We start from the raw sequence: 19,823 nt of genomic DNA, 5'->3' as shown, positions 1-19,823 counted from the left end.
ATACTATTTTCAAATAATATAAGATCGTGCCAAATAGATAATGGGAGATTAATTAAATCTTCGAATGATTGATCATTTGCTTTTTTATTTTTCCTTTTCTCTCGATGAAATAAAGACTATTCTCAAATAAACAATTATGTTGATAAAAATAAAGACAATTGTATATTTCTAAAGAGAATCGAATCGCAAAACTTAGATTTTTTACCTATTGCTCATTTGTAATATGGCTGAGTTTTTTTTTTAAAGAAGAATATTTGTGATAAAGTATTACTTATAGAAATAATCAAATTTCTGTAATAAAGATAATTTTCGAGCACAATATTTCATGTGGATTTATTTGTGAAAATTGTTTTCACACTGAAAAACATTTTCTTTCGGATCTTTACTGCTTTAATTTTTATTTCAATTTACGGTTTTTAATTAATAAGATTAGATTTTATTTTCTATATATTGTTAAATAATATTATAATTTATTAACTAATCTAACCATTTTTATTAATTATAATAATTTACTTTTTTTTAATTAATAAGATTTCTTTTCAGGAATTTAATAAAAATTGTATTGATTATAATTTATAAATAGTAATAATTAATCCAATATCTTTGAAAAATGAATATTCAGTGATAAAACTTAAAATATTTATTGTCAATTATATACAATTTACAAACAAGATATTTTTTTCCGTTAAATATACAATAATTATGACTTTCGTTGAATTTGAGAATTTTTTTTTATACATACAAATTTACAGTGGTAAAAAAATTCATCGAGTCTGTTGTTGAAAATCTCAAAATTAGTTTATCGTTTGATTCATAGAAAAGATATTATTGTAACTATCCGAGGCCTCGTCAGCTGAAAATGCTGGATTTGTTCTGAAATACAATTTTATTTTCTTTATTTTCACACATTCACGAGCGTCACCCTGTTTCACTGATGATTTTTTCTGTTTTTGATAGTTATAAAAAAAGAAAAAAAAAGAAAATACTCGCAGTTAGTACAATGCTTGTGTTAAATTAGTGACACACAAGTATCGCTCGTTCGATATCTTCGTGAAATATCTCTTGACAAATCTTCACCTCTTTAGAAGTCCCATACTGTCTTTGTCAGAGAAAAACATGCAAGAGGAAAAACCATATTGTTAATCACTTTTCAAAAATGATAGAAAAAAACATTTTTTTTTGTTAATTAAAAAAAACACTCAAGGCAGCACACGAAGCTATGTTATTTTTTTTGAAACTATTAATATTTTTCTAATATTTAAATTTTAATTGCTTAATTATTTCGGGCAAATATTTCACTGCTTAAGCTACTTTTATATATTTTTTTTTTTGGAATTTTATACTTGAAGCAGAATTTCTCTATTTTATTCTAGTTTTCATTTTTTACTAAACAATTTTTATATTGTTTAGTAATAAATTTTTATTTTTTACTTTGGTGAAGTTCACGACGTTTATAATCGACGATTTCAAAAAAAATATTTTTTCTACTTTTTCCTATAGTTTTTTGATCAACAATAAAATAGATAAAATATTTTTCTTTTTAAATTCTCTATAAGAAATTTTTTTCCATAGTTTTTTGATCAATAATAAAATAAATAAAGTAATGAAAATATTTTTCTATTTAAAATTTTCATATTTTTTCCATGGTTTTTTTTTATCAATAATTTAAAAAAGAAGAAAATAATTTAAATATTTTTCTATTTCAAATTTTCATACTTATTTTTTCTCATCAAAAGATAAATAATTCAAAAATAAAAATTCTAAACGAAATACTTTATTGTTTTCGTCATGAAAAATTTGTTTTCCATTCAATCGTTGATTCAAAAAAGTTGTAAACTTCACCGAAATTATTTTTTAGCGTTAAATATTCTTCTAGTAAATTTTTTTTAGTGATAAACTTAATAATAAATTTTTATTGTAATAAAAAATTACATTAAATTTTTTTCTTTAGCAATTTTACTTCTTCTCGATGAAAAAATGTTAAAGAGAAAATTTTTCATTTCTTTTTTGTAAATTCGTTAATAATTAAAAAAAAAAATTATCAAAATTCGAGTTAATTTTTTTGAAAATTAAAATATTAATTATTTTTATTTTAATGAATTAAAAATCAAATTTTTCTTTGAAATTGGAAATTTTTTTTTCCTTTTATTAATAAGAAATCCTGCTTGGAGTATGAAAAATTTCCTGTTGTCCACGCACCTGACACATACCTTGGCAGCAGCAGTCACGGGAGCATGTATCAAATGGCACATCAGACAGACATCACAAAACTCGCGAATTTTTATTATTCTCGTTTCATTAATTATTATATTATGCTAATTTGCTTTCTATTATGTTTATTTTTATAGTAATATAGTGGCGCTAATTAATTTCTTTGGGCACTTTCGTTTGTTTTTTTTTCTGATTGATGCAGTTATTATGCGTCCAAGGAAAGATCCGAACCGTTGACGAAGCTATGGATAGAAGGAAAAGAGTTATGAGATGATAAAAGTTTACGAAAAAAAAAATTTTTTGAAATTCATCGTGTATTTTTTTTTTTGCAAATGCAGTTTGACTAAAAAAAAATTACTCATTTTATTTATTTTAATTTGTAAATTCCGGTAAAAAATAGTTTTCTATGTCTCAGTATAAAAATATTAGATAATCAATAAATTAATTAATTATTAATCGTTTAATAATGTATTTTTACTTTTTATTTATTTACTTTTTTATTTTTTACATAAAATAGAAAAATACGAAATAAAAATTTGAATATAGAAAGAATTTAATAGTACGAAATAATAATTTGAATATAGAAAGAATTTAATGATACGAAATAATAATTTGAGTAAAGAAAGAATTTTCCTTCACAAAAAATTCAAATTAATCGAAATTATTTTATTCTTAGTAAATTTGTAACCAAAGAAAAAAAAATAATCGAAAACTCCATTTGCAAAATGATAAAATGCATAGAAATGAAATTTAATGTTTTGCAATGAAAAAAGAAGAAGAAAATGAAGACATTTTGTTTTACAAAAATTTATATTCATCATGATTATTCAAAAAAAAAAAAAAATTATTCTACGAAATTCTAGTCTAAAATACAAAAGGCAAATCTAATCAACTATTAAGAATAACAATGACACACAAAATTCGTGCAGAAAATACAAAATACATGATACAAAACTACTACTAAAAAACTAATAATCTAAATACAACGAATTGCATGCAACGATAATTAAAATGATTTTCAAATGAATTTTCGAATGAATTTTCAAATCAATTTTCAAGTTAATTTTCAAATTAATTTTCAAATTAATTTTCAAATTAATTTTCAAATTATTTTTCAAATGAATTTTTAAATGATTTTTGAAATGATTTTTCAAATGAATTTTCAAATGAATTTTCAAATGAACAGTTTCGATTAGAACAAAGATTCGTTTGGAAAAGAATCCTTTTTTTCATGGACAGGAAATAAACTTGAAGGAATAGTGGTTTGATTTATTAAAATCCAAAAAGACGGAATTATTCATGAAGCAAAATATAAAGTTTGTGACTTTCCACAGAAAAGTGCTGCAACAGTGACTATCATGAAAATAATGATAAGATTTATTTTTCTTTAATAGGAAAAAACAATGATTCTTTTCATGCCGTCTTAAATTATTCTCATGCAGTTATTAACATACAATATAAAAATAGCAATAGTGTAAATCGTCAATGGAAGAGATCAAAATTATTGTCAGTATACATTAAAAAAAAAATACGTCGCATTATTTTTGGTTCGAATAATTTAATATAAATTACGTTACTTCTTCTTCCTATAAAAATTTCTCATTTACTTTTTCCTTTAAATACAAAATTTTCTAAATTAATTAGAAATACAATACGTAAATATATTTAAAAATATTCAAACAAATATTAACTATAATAAGTTTTAAATAATTATCTATCAAAAATTACTAACGAAAATTTGTTACTTATTTTTTTAAATACAATATTTGATATGAAGATTAAAATTAAAAATAAGTGTAATAAATTAAAATTTGGTTATTTTTTTCAAAGTTCAAAACAAATGTAAATATATTTTTATAAATAAATTTATATTCAATATTTAACAATAATAAAAATATTGAAATCACTTTGAAATTTTCATTTATGTTTATAAATCGGAAATTTAAACTACGTTTAAATTTTATTAGGAGTTGAAAACTTTTAAATTATTACACTTACAATTTTCTAAAAAAGATACAAATTGTAAATTTTTCAAAATTGTCGTCGATTAAAATTTTCTTTTCTTTTTTAATATAAAAAATAATTGCCGAATTCTAAATAAAATATAAAGTCTAAAACAAATTTCTATATAACTATCTTAATGTAATAATTAATTAAATAATGGTTAACCACAAATATATTAGTATTATTAATTATTAATTATTAATAATTTTCTTGCAAACAAAAAATAAATAAATATGCCTTATGTATAAGAACAATAAAAGTAATTTAATTTTTCATTTCTTACTTTTAGTATTCTGTACACGTTTTTTTGATTTTCATTGAGTATTTTTTTTCTATCTGTCGTTAAAACAAAAAGTTCCTTAAAACTAAGAGTTAGTAACGTGGTATAAAAAAAACCAGTCCGTTTTTTTTATTTCTGTCATATTTGGCACAATTAAAGAAAAAAATACTTTTACGAATCTCCAAAAAATTAAAACAAGGACAAATTACTTTTTTCTTTAAAAAAGAACTAGAGACACTCAAAGCAAAAAATTAAATTGCCCTCGCCTCCACGAGTATTTTGCACATATTTAAGCTAACACATTGGTACAAAATTATTACAAATTTTCCGCCTTTCATTACTGAACAAAATTTAAAAAGCAACGAAAGCATTACTTATTTTGCTAAATTTGTTAAAATAATAGGATTTGTGAAAAAGACGAAAGTCGAAAAATTTTTAAACTTTTTAACAAGTCCTATTAATTCAACTGTTTTAATTGTTTAAAAATTTAAAAACTAACACTGTTTATATTTACGTGAAAAAATATATTGAATTACTATTATAATCATAGTAATAATTATAATTATGATAATATAATAATCATAATTATAATTATATCATGATCATAATCATAATTATGATAATAATAATCATAATTATAACAATAAAAATATTAATAGAATAATAATAATAATAATATTAGAAGAATAAAAAAAAATAAAAATAGAAATAGAAAAATGTAACAATCTCGAGTTTTTTTGCACTATACTTAAAATAAATACTAAATTCTCTAAACTAATTGGTAAAACTCATTGCAATTTGCAGTTTATATTTTAAAATAAAACTTTTAAAAAATAGCAACTTAATTTTCTAATAATTTCCTTTTTCTTTTTCTATATAAAATCTTACCTCGAATAGACGGCAGGATTCGATAATCCAAATGAATTTTCTACCGGACCGCCAATATATTTGGCGACAAACTGTAATGAAAAAATGTATAATTTTAATAGAACGAAAATTATTAACAATATTGAAAATTATTAAATATTAAAATTATATTATATCATGTACATTAAAATTATTAAATATTGATAATTGAAATTATCTAACTGATTGAAATCAGTTAGATAATAATTAAATCATTAATTTTTAATAATTTAAATTACAAATTTTTTTTCTGGAAAACAAATTTTAATTTCTATTTTTTAATCACAATTTTTAAGGAAATTAAAATTTTTTTAGATATTAATTTAAAAAATCTGCAGAATTTCTATTTCATAATTACAATTTTTATTCAAATTCCTTTTTTCTCTTTTTGAAAAAGAAGAAAAAAGGAATAAATTTGAACCATTTATATATTTCTCAATCACAATTTTTCAACAAATCTTTCAAATTTTTTTTTTAGTAATAAAATAAAAAAAAGTTTGCGTAACTTCTATTTCTTCGCTACAATTTTTTTTATCAAAATCTAAAATATTTTTAGAAATAAAGGAAAAATTTTTTTTATAAACTCGATAGTAAGTTTTAATTGAAAATAAAACTGAGAAAGTTTAAAAGATTTTTATAAAAAGAAGGATAAAACTTTTCATAATTTTGATGTGTTAATCATTCTTTGCTTACCAAATTGAAAAAAAAATACATATTTCATTTTAAAATAAAATATTAAAAAATTATAAAATGTTAAAAATACATTTTTTTATTCAAAAAGAATTTGTGTAATTTCTGTTTTTTAATTACAATTTTTTTTACAAATTAATGAAAAAAATTTGCATAATTTCTATTTCATAATTTTCAATTGATTAAATTATTAATTATCTCATGTTTGAAAGCAAAATGAATTTTTACGTTTAATATCTATAGAGAAGAAAAAATGAAAAATACGAACCCAATGATTGCCTAGAGACGTTGCTCCCATATTCACAGCCATGTGTATTATCAAATACACACAAAACGTCAGGTACAAAATTGAGAAAATTGAAAAAGCTAAAATAACTGACCAATGATGTGACAATTTTTCATCGACAGTATTGATTACAAAATAAATATTTATCGATATTACTGTGACTGATAGTAAAGTCGCGACAATTTTATTTCCCCTGAAAAAGAAAAATATTATCATCAACAATAGTAAATAATAATATTTATTTAAAAAAAAACAAAAAGCAAGACCTCATTACACGTGAGAGAAAAAATCCATAAACAAAATTATTTAATTACTAATTCTTTAATTACTGATTATTTAATTACCAGTTATTTAATTACTAATTATTATTTTAACAAATAATCGTTGTGAGAATATTTTTGTTTTTTTCAAAACAGATAACAAATTATTAATCGTTAGAATAATGCATTAAATTATCAAATAAGGATTAGAAAAATAGAACTTACAATCCATTTTTAAATTCTCCCATAATATGAGCACTGCTGGTGAATGCGATAGTTGGTAGAGTGGCGAAAGGTAATTGTAGACTCATAACGGCATTGAGAAGGTCATTCATACCAGTGAGTTTTTCAATGTCCGCATAGAATGCCAATAAAAATGTTGGAATAATTGCAATTGATCGGGTGAATAAAACTCGCTTCCAACGCGCCCATTGTAAATTCAAAAAACCCTCCATTGCAAATTGTCCCGCATAGGTTCCCGTCATTGTTGACGATTGTCCAGCAGCTAAAATTCCAATCGCCCATATTATCATTGCAGCAAAGCCAAACTGACATCCAAGATATATTCCTCCGCTGTACAAATCGGCGTCGTCCAATTTTTCCGTTTTATTCTAAAAATTAAGTAGAAAAAAAATCATTAATTATCCTTCGCTGTCTTTTTTTTCTAATTGGAAAAAGATTAAAATTAAGATTATTATTATTACTCACTTTAAATGCTTCAATTCCAATCGTAAAATTATTATTTTCGCAGATTTCGTACTGAAAGAAAGAAATAGTTGTGTTTAATTATTCTTTTTTTTTAATTTGAAGAAACATTTTTATTCATTTTTCTAAATAGAATTATTTACTCACTATTTCGGAGCCAGTTTTATTAAACAGTCCGTAGGCAAAGACACCCACGACGAAGACATTTATTATAAACGAAATGAACAATGCAATCGCAGCTTCTACAAAATAATACTTATTCGCTTCCTTCACTTTTTCTGGACGTCTGCGATCAATGTCACGTGACTGTAAAAAAAATTAAAAAGCCAAATCATTATTATAAATAATTATACTTGATTGTTATTTCATTATATTTATTAAATTGATAGTAACATTAATTTAATTTATTTAAAAAAATTTTTTTATGGAAAAAAAAATCCCTTTAATTAATTAAACTTACTTTAACGAGTGCACTGTGAAGATATAAATTGTGTGGCATAATAACTGCGCCAACAACTCCAACCGCTTTTAAAAGTACATCACTATTGTAACCTTCGAACGAAGGGATAAACATTCCTTTGACAATTTCTAACTGAGGAGGCGCTGACACAATGTACTATTAAAAAAAAAAATTTATATTAGTCACGATAATAAAATTAATAGAACGCTGCTAGTAAAAATACAAAATTAATAAAGCAAATAATGGACAATTATCTAAATAATTAATAAACAATTATTCGTACCTATTAAAAATAAGAAAAAAAATCTAAATTATTGAATTTTGTTCAACTCTCAATAGTTTTGCATTCAACTGAAAAAAAGAAAAATAGGTAAAGTTTTGTAATTCACCTCATAACCGAACGTAACAGCCATAACAGTTATGAGAAAACCAAAAAATAATTCCAGTTTTCTCAAACCGTATTTATCCAGAAATAAGAATGTAAAAGTGTCGATGATAGTGATAAGAACGCCTGCATACAACGGTATTCTAAAAGAATCACTTTGTTTTAAGTATAGTTCGGAAAAAACAATTTTATAATTAGCGCAATAAAAAAAATATATATTTCGTAATAATTACCACTTTATAACTTCCGTTTCTTTAATAATCTCCTCATCTCTCTCTTTTTTTCTTACTTAATCGACATTTTTTTTTCTACACAGTTCGCGACAATTACATTTTTAACAATTATTTTTTCTCTCTCAACTCCCCCAACATCATCTTCACTATTTTTAATTTAAATTAATCAGAAATTTTTAGGAAATTAATTTTGTTTATATCAAATTTGTAAATTAATTTTGATCAATAGAGTAGAGTTTTAAAAAATAGAGCTATTTACTATTTCAGTTTTATCTTGGAAAGAAATTTTTATTTTTCAGTTTTAAATTGAGAAAAAATGGAAAACTTCAGTTTGAAGAAAGAAAATAATGAAATAATTACCGTTTATTTGATAGAAGATAAAGAGCAATTGCAGTGCCGATAACTTCTTGCATATCGCTTCCAATTATGGCAATTTCTATCATTATCCATAATATAAGTCGCGGTACTTTTTTATATTGTCTAAAGCACATTTCGGCCAAATGTAATCCGGAAACAACGCCCAATCGGGCACTCAACCTCTGCATAACGAGGCCTAAAACTGTTGCACTAAGTAAAATCCATAATAACTGAAATTTGAAAATTGCATTTATTAACAATTTTTCTAATTACCAAGAACTTTTAAATTAAAAATTTAAAATTAAATTAAATTTAATGACAAAAATTAATTGAATTACTGCGAAGAATTTTATTGAAATTCTTTAAAATAATTAAATTCTTGCAAAAAATTCTATAAATTATAAAAACAGTTGTAATATTGCTAAGAATTTTTTCGAGAAATTGAATTGAAAATAATTGAAATCTTGGTAAGAATTTAATTAAAATTTCTTCGAAGAATTTTATTAGTTATAAAAATAATTCAATTCTCAAATATAATTTTATCCAAATTTTTCAAATTAATTAATTCTGTGAAGAATTTTATTAAAATTCTTTAAAATAATTAGATTCCAGCGAAAAATTTTATAAATTATGAAAATAAATGAAATTTTGATACAAATTTTATAAAAATTTTCGATAATAATTGAATTTTTTCGAGGAATAGAATTAAAATTGAATTGAAAATATCTTTATTCTCATAACAAATTTAATCAAAATTTTCAAAAATAGATAATTGAATTTTTGCGAGGAATTTTAATAAATTTTCAAAAATACATAATTCAATTCTTTATGAGAATATTATATTTTTTTTCAGAAAACAGAAGTAAATTATTGAAATAAAAAAAGAATAATTATGCAATTATGTATGTAAAAATTATACAATATTACATAAATATTATATTTGTTTAAAAACGGAAATAAGTGATTTAAATTCTAAAAAAAACAAAGAAAAATTCCCCGTTGCTTTCTTTTTCTTTTTTTAAAATTTATTTTCATTCGCATAAGTTTTTTCCTCATTGTTGTGACTAATCTTCTTGGAAGCGTTCTAGAATTTTAATCTACTGGCTATCAATATTCACATAAAAAATTTATGTCCCGAGTATTAATTTTTTTCAAAACTGTTTTCTTTCTGCGACTGAAAATTCATACTGAAGAACTTTTACCATTTAATTTTGAATTAATAATAATTGACAATTAACAACAAAAAAGAAGTTAATTGACTATTTATTTTACTATTCAATTATGTAATTAATATTTTAATCTTTTCACTTTTATTGTAAAAAAGGAAATATTTGATAATTTTTTTAATTCTTCTACTTTTCTATATTCAAAAAAACGAAAAATAAGTAGAAAATAAAATTTGATGAACTATAAATATTTATTTTTTAATTAATCAGTGAATTTTTTTATCTTTTTGCTTTTTTTATTCCGAAAAGACAAGAAATATGGTAAAAGTAAATTCCCATTAACTATAAAATTATATTTTTATTTAATCAATCAGTTAATTTTTTAATCTCTTCACTTTTTTTTTTATTTCAAAAAGAAGGAAAATACGATTAAAAAAATTCTCGACAACAAGGTAAAAGAAGCAGTTTATAAATAGAAGAAAGAAACGTAAATAATTGAACGTGATTTAAATTGTAAATATGATTCATTAAATGATTCGTTTTAGTATATAATAATCATAATCAAAGACCAGTAATTTGAGAAATTAACATCAATCAACATCTGGTTAGGAAATGAAAAATTAATAATAATCAGATATTTCAAAATATGTAAAATTATAAATTTTTAATAAAATACCTTATATTGTGCTACTTTTCCTGATTGTAAATCTGACTCTATATTTCCAGGGTCCAAATATGCGATGGACATTAAAAATCCTGGACCTGTGAAAGCCCATAGTGTCCTAAAGCTAAAACCGGTCTGAAAATGAATTTTTATTTATTTTAATTTCAATGTAGAAAAAATAATTCCAATATTATAATAATAATAATTATTATTATTATAATTGTTATTTATTTATTATTACAATTATTTATAAAACTTACGGTATTTCTCTCGGGGATTTTTATTTTTTCATTTGCAAAATATGTTTGGCCATTATTGGGCGAGAGTGACGTACTTTCGCCAGCTTTTGATTTTTCTTGAATTTTTGGTACCACTTCGCTCACCGTTGGCAGTCCAGTCAAATCGGAACTGCCTTCCATGTCAAAATTAAAAGTACTCGTCTAAAAAATTAAATAAATTCCATTATTAATTCACTCAATACAAAATTAATCAATTTTTTTATTAAATAAAGCAAAGCAATTAAGAAAAAAAATTGAATATTAAATAATCAATGTCAACATTTAGAAAAATATTTTCAATAACTGAAAAATAAAAGTCAAAAATATTTGGAAATATTTTTAATTAAAAAAAATCAAATTTACCTAAATTGGTAATTTATATTGAATAATATTTTAGTAAAATAGAAAAACAAAATCCACATACGAAAAAATAGAATTTTAAATCAGTTTTATTTTAAAGACGTTTGAAAAAGTTTTTTTTTACTCCATTATGTAAACCCGCATTGGCATTGTTCATTATTATTATCATTAACAAAACTTTACGTGTTTCATTTTCAATTTATAGTATTGTGAATGTATTGTTATAAACTTCTCGGATTATTCTGACATCAGCTCTGGACTTCCCGCTCAGAATTACACAATCTCTATCTATTTTATAAAACAAAAAAAAAAAAAAGGAAGACTGTTTTCCCGAAAGTCTTCAATTTCTTGATAAATAATAATAATTGTTTCTTCCTCTTTGAATCACGATCGAAAAATATTCTCCACACACTTTTTCTTTCTATTTTACAGTTTTCCTTTTTTTTAATTTCGAATTTAATTTTTCTTTAAGTTCCTCGACGTTTAAATCAAGAGAAATTACTTATGTAAATAAATTATCATTTAAGCACTAAAAATAAATTATTTAATCACTAAAAATAAATTATTTAATTACTATAAATAGATTATTATTTAATTACTCTAAATAAACTATTATTCAATTGCAATAAATAAATTGTTTTTTAATTACAATAAATTATTATTGAATAAATAAATAAATTATTTAGTAAATAAATTATCATTTAATTATTATAAATAAATAAATTATTATTTAATTATTATAAATAAATTAATTAGCAAAATTATGAATTTTTCACTTAGCGTTAATTAATAATAATGATAATGTCGATCACTCTGAGTCAGGTTATTTTTATTATTATTATTTATTATTTTATTTTATTATTTATTATATTTTATTTTAATTATTTATTATATTTTATTTTAATTATTTTAAAGTCTTGGGAAATGCAATAATTTGGAAACAAATTAGTTTTATCACTTACAGATAGAGAGACAGAGAGAGAGTAACTATAGAAAAATTTTGACTGCTTTTTTTATGAATTTGTGGAGAATTAAAATATAACACGAGTCTTTTTATAGAGAACGAGATTAAATGATTGTAATAATATTTCTCGAAAATGAGAAAGGGAAGAGGAAACTTTACTGACAACTACATTACTAAACTCTTTGCTCCCCCTTCCTTTAACTCTCTCATTTCCTAACCGACACATTCGTGTGTTCAGAATAATAACTAATGAGAGCAATCTTTCAAATCAATCAACTTATTTCCTTGTAAATTCAATTTTTTTTTTTTGCATCGATCAATAAATTTCCGTTAATTCCAAATCTTGACATGGCTTATTTGGATTTTTACCTTCTTTAAAAACAACATAAAAAATAATTCGGCGCAATCAAAGACAAGTTTTAAAAATGCTTTCAAAAACCAAGAAAAAATACCCAAAAATATTTAGAAAACGATTTTAGTCTATTTATTGAGTTTATAATTAAAGAAAATGTAAACAAAAATTCAAATTTAATTACAAGAAGGTTATTTTTGTAATTCAGAGTCATTATGGATTAACTATTTCAAGACTCTCGTTTAAATTGTCATTTATAAATAATAAATCCGAAAATCAATCAAATTGAAATTTAACAGGAAAAATAAAGAAAAAATAATAATTCTCATCTCTCGTGTAGTTCAAGGAGAAAATTTATATTTTTTTTTCTGTGTGTACATAGACTTCTGAATCAGTGCAATAAAAATCATCACGTACCCACCTATCTAGACAGAGATTAATCAATAAACAGATAAGATAAATTAGACGTGAGAAAAAAATTCGTTTCAATGAAGAATCTTTCTTTGATAAACTTGCGAATTTTAGCAAAAAACAACAGTTAAATTTAATTTAAACAATTTAAATTATTACAAAAAAAGGAAAAAATAATTTTGAATGAAAGTTTCAATATTTTTCAAAGTGCGTGAATTTTTTTTTTATTTTCTATTTTTTTACTTTCTCTCTTTGATGAATTATATCAATATTCGATTATTTTTGTTTGATCTCTATATCATTTGATATCACACGGAAGATTAAATTGACAGGTACACAAACGGATTGTATATATAAATTATTTAAGAAACAAGAAAATTAATTATAGTTTCTTGTTTTGATTTCTCAATCTGTAAAAAAACGGAAATTAAAATTTTCATAAAAATATTACCTTGAATAATGCAGAAAATTAAAATTCGGTTCAAGAAAAATTGTCAAATTTTCTAATTAAAAATATAATATTAAGAAATAATAGAAATAAATTATAAAGTTATGTCTTCAAATGAGTAACTTAAAATTCTCTTTCAAATTGTTCGTCATATATGTAAATTGTATAACACGCAATTTAGAAGCTCATAAAATAAAAAGTTTATCTTCTTAAAAAATAGGAAATAAAAGACCTTTGATTTTTTTTCTACTTTATTGTGACAGTAACGAAAAAAGTTTAAATTATGAAAATAAATAGTTCATTGGCAAAAATTGAAAAAAATCGTTTTATGAAAATTGTTTAAAAATTGAAATTAGATAGTAAAGTAAATTAGTAAATTAAATTTGTTAAGAAAAACAATGCGAGTATTTATATATTAAGCAAATATGATTCATTCTATTTTATCATGGAAAAAAGTAGCAATTTAAAGATATACAAAGTTACAAAAGAAAGCACGTGGTCAACGGCTGATAAAAAATTCGTTTACTATATATAGTAAACGAATTAAGAATGTCCGTTGACTTCTGCTTTTTAGAAAATAAATTTCTGCTTTTAAAATTATTTTTATAAAAAAAAGAAAGCAAGTACACAATGAATTTAAAAATCATACACACAATTACATAAATAATGACGATAATGACTAATTTTAGAGGTTAATTTTTCTATTCACCCTTGAACTGTTAACATTTTTTGATAAAATTCCTTTTGCATTATTCAAGATCGATATAAATACAAGCGATAAATATAAAAAAGAAAAATTAATAATCCCAAAATAAAGAAAAGGACAATATTTTGAAATACAATGAATCTTAACTATTATAACCTCTAATTGTTAAAAATTTTACTTTACCTGTTATAAATTCGAAATAATCGATTTCTCTTCTGCGGTGGTATAAAAAACAATTAATAACGAAAATTATGCACAATAACTAAAAGACAATCACAAATTGATAAATAAATTACGTTTTAAATTCATTGACATTCGTGTTTTAACAAATATCACACAATGGTGTATAAATAAAACAATGCACTTCTTTTTTCTTATCCATATGCGTCAAATAATTTTGATTTACAAATTTCTTTAAGGTATTTAACAGCTTCCTTCACTTGGTGAGATGTTCACTTCATCACACATTCTTAACATATAGATTTAACTGCATCCGTTGGATTTTTATCTTATTATCTTTTGCAATAACCAACACAAAGCTCCACGTTACCAGTGGGGAAAAAAATATAAATTGCCTTTCTCCTGCGCTGAAACTTGCGCAGTATTTACGCGCAAGAATTTAAAATTTAATGTTAACACAACTTTTTTTTATTATTTTAATCAATTATTCTCATATCACTGTCACGAGACAACAATTAAAATAAAATTAAGTAAAAAACTGCAATAGATTTCAGAACTACACTACTGTTTGTTTGTAAACAAAACGTCATTTTCCTAACCTCAAAAACTTGTAATTGAAACATTGATTTATAATATATGTCACTATATTAATAACTATTATTCAATAAATAACTTAATTATATCCTTCTAGATGAATTACAATCATATTACAGTAATAAAAGTAATTAATAATTGCTTTAATTAATTAATTTAGGTAAAAAAACGTTAGTTCCGGATTTGTCCGCAAGATATAGGTAGATGTCGCCCCGAAAAATGGCGTTTTTTGGTAGTTTTTTAGTTTTCCATGTAATTTGCCTTCGTCGAAACTAGCACTCTCATTGGCTAGATTCAAATTTGCGCGCGAACCAACAAGCCAATGAGAGTAATATAAAACATAAAGGTGCATTTCCACGTAGGTCGCTTTCATTGGCTTTTTGGTTCGCGCGCAAATTTGAATCTAGCCAATGAGAGTGCTAGTTTCGACAAAGTCGATTTACATGGAAAACTCGAAAACTACCAAAAAACACCATTTTTCGGAGCGACATCTACCTATATCTTGCGGACAAACCCGGAACTAACGTTTTTTTACCTAAATTAATTAATTAAAGCAATTATTAATTAGTTTTATTACTGGAATATGATTGTAAATCATTTAGATTAATGTAATTAAGCCATTTGTCAAGTAAGTTCATTAATATAATGCGAAATATTGTATAATGCAATAATGCGCAAGTTTGTAAACAACATAACCTCAAAAAATGACAGTTCACGTGTTTGTTTCTGTCAGAAAACAATGCGAATTCTTTTATTTTCGAAATTACTTTTCTAAGAAAATGATTGTTATTTCTAAACAAAAATATTCAGATTGAATTAAATATGAATTGTTTTAAGATTAGTTCACAAATCTAGATTTTTATTTATACTTTCATGTTTCGTTTAAAATCAAATTTTTTGTCTTTGTTTATAAATTAATTGTTTTTTTAATCAAGAAAACAAAACAACTTCGTCATTAATTATTTAGAAGTGGTTATAATAATTTGCAAAAAAGGAAGAAAAAACGTATTGTTATTGTTAGATATTTATATTTTAAAATTGATTCAAAATTTTTTCAACTTATTATAACAACTGATAATAATTAAGAAATTGTTGTATTTAATTTTAATTACATAAAAGAATAATATTTAATTTTAATATTGTAGTTTACTAATTTATTAATTACTATTAGATAATTAATATTTACAATCTACTATGTTTTAAATATAAGAGTTTTCTATTTTTTAATAAAACTTAGTGATTCCATCCAGTAATTATTTTAGTATTATTTTCAAGAAGAAAATTAAAATTCAGAATTACACTGGATAATAATAATTATTTTTTGTTTAAAAAAATAATAATGATAACAATATGAAAAGAAATTTATTTTTTAAATTAGTATTTGATTTAAATTTAATTTAATACAGTAATAATTATATGAATTAAATAACAAAAAGAAGATCGAATAAAGTAAAAAAAAGCATTATTTCTAAATTAACTAATGAATTTTAAAAAATCGGTATTTAAATTCTTAAATATCTTTAAGAGAAACGGAAAGAAAAAATAATTAGTATTGTTATAAATATAAGTCTGGGTGTGTGTAAATAAATAAATAATTAAAATACCTGAATAATCGAATGTAACTGGTGATTAAATTAAAAGACATTTTTAAAAATATCCACATTCCCCTTATTTATTTATATTTTTACAAAATACGAAAAACTGGCACTCAACACTTATGTATAAAGATAATTTATAAAATTATATTTGAAAGTAAAAAAAAATTATTTCAAATGATTGTCATTGAATAAAGTTATAATCACACGACATTCACCGGTTGTCTGTTTTTTAAATAAAAAAATTGTTATTATACAATTTAGAGATCACTTTTTGCGAAGAACTTAATTTTATCCTTAGGATTTGGAATGATCTGAAAAAAAAGAATTATTTTTATTTCCTTTCAGTTCCTTTGGTCAATTAACTTTTATTATTAGAGTTAATTTAATTCTTTTAGTTAATTAACTCAGAGTTAATTACTATTTTCAATTTAGTAACTATTTAGTATTAAATTAATATTTTCTATTTAGTTACTATTTAGCATTAAATTAATATTTTCTATTTAGTTACTATTTACTATTTAGTTATTATTTACTATTCAATTACTAATTACTAATATTTTCTATTTAGTTACTATTTAGCATTAAATTAATATTTTCTATTTAGTTACTATTTACTATTTAGTTATTATTTACTATTCAATTACAAATTACAATTAAAAAAAATTATACAAAGAAATAATTATTTAATATCTTTTTGTAATTTTACTACTTTTTGAAAATACACTTTTGAAAAAAATATTCCTTTTTATTATGAAATAGGAAAGAATAGTAAAAATTACTTACAGTATCCTGACCGGGTTTCCAACCAGCAGGACATACTTCACCATGTTCGTCTGTATATTGGAATGCTTGCACTAATCGCAATGTTTCATCAACTGATCTTCCGACCGGAAGATCGTTCATTGTTATTTGTCGAAGAACACCTTTCCCATCGATTATAAACAACGCACTAAAATTAATAATTAACATATAAATTAATTAAATTCATACACTAAAATAATTAATAAATACATTTATTTATCTCAAAGTTTTACAACTAAAAAAATTGTTTATAACAAAAACAGATTCTAAAACAAAGACTACTTAAGTCTTCTTTAAAAATTAAAAAAAAAATATTAATTATATGTGGTATTTTCGTAAAAATGAAAAATACGATTCATATTCAATATTACCGAAGTGTGTGTCCCAAATCGTCCAAATAAACTCCATAATCCTTTGCTATCTTATGTGTAAGATCGCTGAGCAACGGGATTTTAATATTTTGCAAACCACCTTCCTTACGCGGTGTATTAATCCACGCTAAATGTGTAAAATGTGAGTCGACCGATGCTGCGACAACTTGGACATTCAATTTTTTAAATTCCTCCACTCGATCCGAAAATGCCAATATTTCCGTTGGACAAACAAATGTGCTGCAAAAAAAGGAGAGAAAATATATTAATGCAAATTAAGACAAATTATTACAAATTAATAGAAATTGATACGAATTATTATTAACTAGAAAATGTTATGCGCAAAACGCGATTTCAATAATTTTCATAATTTATAACATTTTTCACTGGAATTTAATTATTTGAAACAATTTTAAAGAATTTTAATAAAATTCTTCGCACAAATGTTATTATTTTGATTATTTTGAGAAAGATCAATAAAATTCTCTATTAGAAAAAAATTTAATTAAATAATCTGAAAAAATTTAACTCTTTTCCTAAATAATAAACCTCTGGAATACAAAGATTATTAATATAGATAGAAGATAGAATTTTGATTAATACTTACAAATCTAAAGGATAAAAGAAAAATACGAGATATTTCCCACGGAAGTCAGTCAACTTAATATCATGAAATTCTCCATTAACAACTGCAGTTCCTTCCCAAAACGGTGCTGGTTTGCCAACTGTAATTGAATTAGCAAAGGATTTAAAAACAAGACTCACGATTATTAAAAATATTAATTTTACAATTATATCAGATTTCATTATAAGAAAATCTTTTTTTTCCTTTCAAAAAAAAAAGTACTAAAGCAAATTTCTTGACCCTCGTCAGTGAAAATATTTTCACTATTAAGATATTCTTGTATTCTAAACAGACACTGGATTATTGCCAAATTACTACATATTCTCAAATTAGCAGACCTTCGAGAAAAATATATTTTTAATTATACAATTTTTTGTAAATTACACAATTTATTTATTTTTAAATAGAGAAGTTTTTTATTTTTAAATAGAATTAGTTTTTTAAAATAGAAAAATTAATGTTTATCTCAAATAAACGCCAAAATTTAATTTTTTGTTGTACTTTTCAATAAAATTAATAAATAATTGTTTTAATTTAATTTAATAAATTCAATATAAGAAAAAAGTAGTTCAGATGAAATTTTATTAAAATTTCCATTTGAATGTAAAATTTATTTTATAAAATATACAGAAATTAAATTCTGTAAATTTTATCAGCGAAAACACTTGAAAATGTTTTTATCAATGGCCTTCAGAATGTTAAAATATAATCATGAAGAAGGTAAATAAGGTAAAATTATAATCAGAATAAATTATAAATTTAAAAGTAATAAAAAAAATTTTTTTTCTTTCTAAAAATACGACTAAAATTAAACTTTAATAATTTTAATATTCAATTAAAATTATTTATGATTAATTTAATTGATTGAATTTAAATCAAAACTATTTTTTCAATACTTTATTTTAATATAAATTTTAATCAAACTACGAAGAGAAAATGTTAAAATATTTTAAAATAATTTGAAGTCTTCTTGACTAATTGGTGTTAATTACGAAAAATATTAATAATAAAAGAAATTTAGAAACATTTATTCAAAATTTAAGGGATGGAAAAATAATAATTCAAAAGGTTTAAAAAATGAACAAAATTGGATGCGGTAGGAAAATAAAGGCCAAATGTCAAAATGAAGAGGCAAAATAGACGATAATAATGAATAAAGAGGAAGCGAATGATAAAATGCAATTGATTAGCATAATAACAATGATAGGATAGGAAAATGAGGAACTTACTAACTGCTTTTGTTGTTTGTAATTGATGTCCAGCATGTTTTGCACCCGCAGGATAAACTGATCCACCTGCGTAGGAGTAACAAGTTTCTTCATTAGACGCTTTAATTTCGTTTAATCCCAAAAATATGTACAATAAACATATTAAATAACTCATATTGTAGCACCACATTATTATTAATCTTATTATTTAATTTTGATTAGCATTGACTCTTCGCAATCTCTATATAAACAAATTTAAACTTTGACACATTCCACGTTTACATATATATATATACTGAAAATTTTGAGGTTAAGTTAGC

The 19,823-nt window shown here is 22.5% G+C and overlaps 2 protein-coding genes across 12 annotated transcripts; both read right to left on the bottom strand.

Annotated features, from left to right (window-relative positions):
• Positions 1 to 617: 617 nt before the first annotated feature.
• Positions 618 to 14,834, bottom strand: LOC122500002 (protein Malvolio). Of its 11 annotated transcripts, none has more exons than XR_006301427.1 (13): positions 14,310 to 14,830; positions 10,868 to 11,047; positions 10,620 to 10,742; positions 8,781 to 9,007; positions 8,192 to 8,330; positions 7,803 to 7,958; positions 7,490 to 7,648; positions 7,346 to 7,396; positions 6,863 to 7,248; positions 6,360 to 6,570; positions 5,384 to 5,454; positions 2,200 to 2,453; positions 618 to 1,095 (listed from the first exon to the last, which is right to left on the bottom strand). XR_006301427.1 is itself a non-coding variant. In XM_043608661.1 (13 exons), exons 3-13 carry the CDS (start codon positions 11,024 to 11,026, stop codon positions 1,015 to 1,017), a joined length of 1,767 nt encoding a protein of 588 aa, XP_043464596.1. In that variant the 5' UTR covers positions 11,027 to 11,047; positions 14,310 to 14,341; positions 14,423 to 14,834; the 3' UTR covers positions 618 to 1,014. The 11 variants fall into 11 exon arrangements, 6 of the variants coding, with proteins under 6 accessions (XP_043464596.1, XP_043464637.1, XP_043464621.1 ...); XR_006301430.1 differs by having other exon boundaries at positions 618 to 873; XR_006301426.1 differs by having other exon boundaries at positions 618 to 1,099; positions 2,211 to 2,453.
• A 1,710-nt stretch (positions 14,835 to 16,544) lies between these two features.
• Positions 16,545 to 19,813, bottom strand: LOC122500089 (peroxiredoxin-2-like). The gene is made up of 5 exons (XM_043608818.1): positions 19,525 to 19,813; positions 18,278 to 18,395; positions 17,671 to 17,910; positions 17,282 to 17,447; positions 16,545 to 16,809 (listed from the first exon to the last, which is right to left on the bottom strand). The coding sequence occupies exons 1-5, from the start codon at positions 19,691 to 19,693 to the stop codon at positions 16,756 to 16,758; spliced, it is 747 nt and encodes a 248-aa protein (XP_043464753.1). The 5' UTR covers positions 19,694 to 19,813; the 3' UTR covers positions 16,545 to 16,755.
• Positions 19,814 to 19,823: the final 10 nt, after the last annotated feature.

The sequence above is a fragment of the Leptopilina heterotoma genome, unplaced genomic scaffold, assembly GCF_015476425.1.
Source record: "Leptopilina heterotoma isolate Lh14 unplaced genomic scaffold, ASM1547642v1 Lhet_101, whole genome shotgun sequence".
NCBI lineage: Eukaryota > Metazoa > Arthropoda > Insecta > Hymenoptera > Figitidae > Leptopilina > Leptopilina heterotoma.
The sequence above is the reverse complement of the archived record's forward strand: the minus strand, read 5'-3'. Positions and strand labels throughout refer to the sequence as shown.